Source organism: Cebus imitator, unplaced genomic scaffold (genome assembly GCF_001604975.1).
Source record: "Cebus imitator isolate Cc_AM_T3 unplaced genomic scaffold, Cebus_imitator-1.0 Scaffold76, whole genome shotgun sequence".
NCBI lineage: Eukaryota > Metazoa > Chordata > Mammalia > Primates > Cebidae > Cebus > Cebus imitator.
The window spans coordinates 7,518,405-7,523,946 of NW_016107391.1; the positions used below are offsets into that span (position 1 = coordinate 7,518,405).

The following is a 5,542-nucleotide window of genomic DNA, read 5'->3' on the forward strand; positions in this document are numbered from 1 at the left end:
TTTCACCATGTTGACCAGGATGGTCTCGATCTCTTGACCTCGTGATCCACCCGCCTCGGCCTCCCACAGTGCTGGGATTACAGGCTTGAGCCACCGCGCCCGGCCGTAAGACCTTATTTTCAAAATATTTAACAAACAGTGGAATCCAAAATTAATTTGAAGGTGATATAAATGAATTAGAACTGCTTTAAGTCTAGGGAACAGCCACTAAAATAGAATTAAAATCTTAACATTTCTTCTCCCCAAATGATACAGGATTAAAGACAAATGCCAGGGGCATCTGCTTATGAGAACTAAATATTTATTTCCAGTTACCTCTGTTATTTATGAGCTCTAATTCAGGAAGAGAAGAAACAAATTCAGCAAATAGCATTAACCTCTAGCACTTAAGTACAAAATTGCTAACTTCAATAGCTATTAACATGAAGCAGATAAATTTAACCGTTTAAAGTCAGTAACTGGCTGGGCGTAGTGGCTCACACCAGTAACCCTAACACTTTGGAAGGCCAAGGCGGGTGGATCACCTGAGGTCAGGAGTTCGAGACCAATCTGGCCAACATGGTGAAACCCCCCACCCGTATTCCCAGCTACTCAGGAGGCTCAGGAAGGAAAATCACTTGAACCTGGGAGATGGCGCCAAGATTGCGCCACTGCACTCCAGCATGCTCGATGGGAACGAGACTCCATTTCAAAATAAACAAACAATTAATAAAAAAATAAAGTCAGTAACTTCTTTCCAGTTTGCAAGACCAACTTGACTTTAGCCATGAATTAATAACAAAATCACAGTAAAACTTTTAGCAGAAACAAAATCACTGGGCATATTGTGAATTCTTTTTAGTTGTTAAAAAATGTAAGCCAGGTGTGGAAGCTCACACCTGTAATTCCAGCACTTTCACAGTCCAAAGTGGGCAGATCACTTGAGCTCAGGAATTCACACCAGCCTGGGCAACATGGGAAAACTCTGTCTCTACTGAAAATATAAAAATTAGCCAGGTGTGGTGGCGCATGCCTGTAATCTAAGCTACGAGGAAGACTGAGGCACAAGAATCACTTGAGCCCAGGAGGCAGAAGCTGCAGTGAGCTAAGATCCTTCTACCACGCTCTCGCCTGGGCAACAGAGTGAGACTCTGTCTCAAAAATAAATAAAATAAAAACAAAACATTAGCCGGGTGAGGTGATACACGCCTGTAGTTCCTGCTACTCCAGAAGCTCAGGCAGGAAGATTGTGTGAGACCAGGAGGCTGAGGCTGTAGTGAGCTATGATCGCACCACTGCACTCCAGCCTGGGTGACAGAGTGAACTCTATCTCTTTAAAAAAAATTTTTTTATATAAGTATTTATGGTAACTTGATCTTCAAAGTAATACCGAGGCAACCAATGAGACAGAGCCTCATCATTCTGTTACTTTTTTTTTTTTTTTTTTTAAGACTGAGTCTTATTTTGTCACCCAGGCTGGAGTCCAGTGGTGGGATCTTAGCTCACTGCAACCTCCGCCTCTTGGGTTCAAGCGATTCTCCTGCCTCCGTCTCCCAAGTAGCTGGGATTACAGGCACATGCCACCACGCCCAGGTAATTTTTGTATTTTTAGTAGAGATGGGGTTTCACCATGTTGGCCAGGCTGATCTTGAACTCCTGACCTCAAGTGATCCACCCGCCTTAGCCTCCCAAAGTGCTGGGATTACAGGTGTGAGCCACCGCACCCAGCCTAAAACCAAATTTCTTACTTTATAAAATATTTAAGTGAACACTCTTATTTCCATTACCTCCCAAAATAATGCTTTAAAATATTTTACTTATATAAAACTGCATGAACTGACAATGATTACGGGGAGGGGAAATGAAACTTCGTAAGTTGTATTTTTGTACTGCTTGTATAAATGACATTTATTTAGTTTCATAACCGTGTGTTAATATTTACAATATTAGTGGCAATCAAAAGACACTTTCAATGAAAAAGGTCACTATTTTAAAAAGATATTTCTAACATTCTAACATCATGTCAAGAAAAGTAGTAATTCTCCTTTTGCATGCACTCCCAAAAGCCACCTGACTTTACAGCCATGATTTTTAAAACATCTGCATAGCAACAAAAAAAGTAACAAAAACCTAAGAGCTTTTTTCCCAAATGTTAGTCACAGCCCAGTGGTGGGCAATGGAATTCCTGAGGAACTTTAAACTGTAAATTCCTGTAGCCCATCCCTAACCAAAACTAGATTTTCTGGAAAAAATGTGATTCTAATGCACAGAATTTGGTAATATTCATCTTTCTACCCTAAGTCAAAACTTGAGGACTTGGCCGGGTGCGACGGCTCACACCTGTAACCCCAGCACTTTGAGAGGTCAAGGCAGAATCGCCTGAGCTTAGGAGTTCAAGACCACCCAGGGCAACATGGTGAAACCCCATCTCTACTAAAAATACCAAAAATACCGGGCGTGGTGGCTCTCACCTGTAATCCAAGCACTTTGGAGGCCACGGCAGGTGATTGCCTGAGGTCAGGAGTTCAAGACCAGCCTGACCAACATGGTGACACCCCATCTTAAAAAATAAATAAATAAATAAATAACTAGGTGTCGGGCACATGCCTCCAGTCCCAGCTACATGGGAGGCTGAAGCTTGAGAATCGCTTGAGCCCCAGAGGCAAAAGCTGCAGTGAGCTGATATTGTACCACTGCACTCTAGCTTGGGCTACAGAGTGAGACTATGTCTCAAAAAAAAAATAAATAAAAAACTTTGAGAACTTGACTTTGTTTCTTGATTCACTTAACTTACCTTCTTGATTGACGGACGAATTAAATGAGGGCTGGGGTACATGTCTATATGATGATTTCTGGGGCGTGAGGACGCTTATTGGGGGTGGGCCTCCAGCTGGAGGGGGCCCATGAGGATCTCCTGGTTGAAAAATTGTAGGCAGAGGTGGATTCACTAAGGGAGGTACAGATGAACCTATGGAAACATTGGTTTTTCACGTGTCACTTAAGAACTTAAGACAATTACCAAAACCAGCCTTTTACCAAAGCTGAGTAATTTCCAACCTTACATTTAAATTATAATCACCAAAATGTTACCAGAAACATGTAATTTCCTAAATTTACAATGTTTCAATCTATATGCATATTTTACACATTTCTTTCCTTTTTTTTTTTTTTTTTTTTTTTTTTCCCCGCGTTCTTTTTTTTTTTTTTTTTTTTTTTTTTCTCCCTCCCCTACCTCCCTGGTTCAAGGGATTCTCCTGCTTCAGCCTCCTAAGTAGCTGCAGTTACACACATGCGACACCATGCCCGGCTAATTTTTTGTATATTTAGTAGAGTTGGGGTTTCACCATGTTGGCCAGGCTGGTCTTGAACTCCTGACCTCAGGTGATCCTCCTGCCTTGGCCTCCCAAAGTGCTGGATTACAGGCATGAGCCACTTTGCCCGGACCATATTTTAGAAATTTCTAGCTCTCCCCTACCAGGCCTCTTACCTGTCAATTATTAGAGCAGAGTAAAAAGAAAATTTGGATGAAAACACTTTTAAAGTAGATACATTGCTCTGTTTGTTTTTTTTATTTTTATTTATTTATTTTTAATTCAGTCTCCATAGAGACTGTCAAACATTGCCAATGCCAACTATATTTCAAGTCGTCATGGCGGGGTATTGGGAAAAGTTTTCAATTAGCAATAATCATGCCTCAGATAAACCTCATTGGCTACGATACTGCCACTGCACAAAGCTATTATTATATTATTATTATTTTTTAATTTTAATTACATAGAGAAGAGGGGGTCTCATTTTGTTGCCCAAGCTGTTCGTAAATTCCAGGGCTTCAGTGATCCTCCTGTCTTGCCCTCCCAAAGTGGTGGGATTACAGGCACAAGCCACTGTACTTAGCCAGCCCTGTTTATTAATTTTTTATTAACTGATCATGGCCAGGCACAGTGGCTCATGCCTGTAATCCCAGCACTTTGGGAGGCCGAGATGGGTGGATCACCTGAGGTCAGGAGTTCGAGACCAGCCTGGCCAACATGGTGACACCTCATCTCTATTAAAAAAAAACAAAACAAAAAAAGTGATCAACAGGCCATGTGAGATACATTCTAGTACAAATTAACGTAACTATTTTAATGTTATTGATTTTGTAATATTTTGTTAATTTTGTTTACTAACATAGACTGTTCCATTAACATCAATTAAGTTTAGAGTGAGTCTAAAAATAGAGGGCGGGCCAGGTAGAGTAGATTACCTGTAGTCAAGAGTTCGAAACCAGCCTGACCAACATGGTGAAACCCTGTCTCTACTAAACATACAAAATAAGAAATTAGCTGGGCATGGTGGTGCGTGCCTGTAATCCCAGCTACTCAGGAAGCTGAGGCAGGAGAATTGCCTGGACCCAGGAGACGGAGGTTGCGGTGAGCCGAGATTGTGCCATTGCACTCCAGCCTGGGTAACATGAGTGAAACTCCGTCTCAAAAAAAAAGAAAAGAAAAAGAAAACATGCTGGGCGTGGTGGCTCAAGCCTGTAATCCCAGCACTTTGAGAGGCCGAGGTGGGTGGACCACCTGAGGTCAGGAGTTCGAGACCAGCCTGACCAACATGGAGAAATCCTGTTTCTACTAAAAATACAAAATTAGCCAGGTGTGGTGGCACATGCCTGTAATCCCAGCTACTTGGGAGGCTGAGGCAGGAGAACTGCTTGAACCTGGGAGGCAGAGGTTAAGGTGAGCTGAGACTGCACCATTGCACTCCAGCATGGGCAACAAGAGTGAAACTCCATCTCAAAAAAAAAAAAGGCCGGGTGTGGTGGCTCACGCCTGTAATCCTAGCACTTTGGGAGGTTGAGGCGGGTGGATCACCTGAGGTCGGGAGTTTGAGGCCAGCCTGACCAATATGGAGAAACCCCATCTCTACTAAATATATAAATATTAGCTGGGAATGATGGCATGCGCCTATAGTCCCAGCTACTTGGGAGGGTGAGGCAGGAGAATCACTTGAACCTGGGAGGCGGAGGTTGCAGGGAGCCATGATTTCAATATTGCACTCCAGCCTGGGCAATAAGAGCAAAACTCTGACTAAAAAAAAAAAAAAAAATAGGGGCTAGGCACAGTGGTTCATGTCTATAACTCCAGGACTTTGGGAGACCAAGGCAGGAAGCAACGAATTCAAGACCAGACTGGGCAACATAGAGACGCCAAATCTCCACAGAAATATGTCAATAAAAATACAAGTTATTCTAAATTCTCCAAATTTTATTTTCCTTTGTTTTATTAGGGTATAACATGTTAAAAATGAAATTATAAATTTGTACACTCTTCAGCATTTACCTAATAATAGTGAAACCTAGTTTACCTTCTATAACAGCCTAATATTAACATTATATAATTCTGTAATATTATATTAACAACATTCTCTAGGCTTGAAAATCAGAATTGCACCGGCACGGTGGCTCACGCCTGTAATCCCAGCACTTTGGGAGGCTGAGGCGGGCAGGGGTCAGGAGTTTGAGACCAGCCTGACCAATATGGTGAAACCCCGTCTTAAAAAAAAAAAAAAAAAATCAGAA

General features: G+C 42.0%; 1 protein-coding gene and 1 non-coding gene across 2 annotated transcripts in view; both read right to left on the reverse strand.

The window, feature by feature from the left end:
- The window catches only part of SEC24A (SEC24 homolog A, COPII coat complex component), an 84,165-nt gene that overhangs the window by 54,557 nt on the left and 24,066 nt on the right, over positions 1–5,542 (reverse strand). The window contains exon 3 of the mRNA XM_037739954.1: positions 2,774–2,947. Coding sequence (XP_037595882.1) covers positions 2,774–2,947 — 174 coding nt within the window. The remainder of the gene's footprint in view (positions 1–2,773; positions 2,948–5,542) is intronic.
- LOC119471872 lies at positions 3,577–3,717 on the reverse strand. The gene has a single exon (XR_005200961.1). It is a non-coding gene; the product is annotated as a U4 spliceosomal RNA (small nuclear RNA).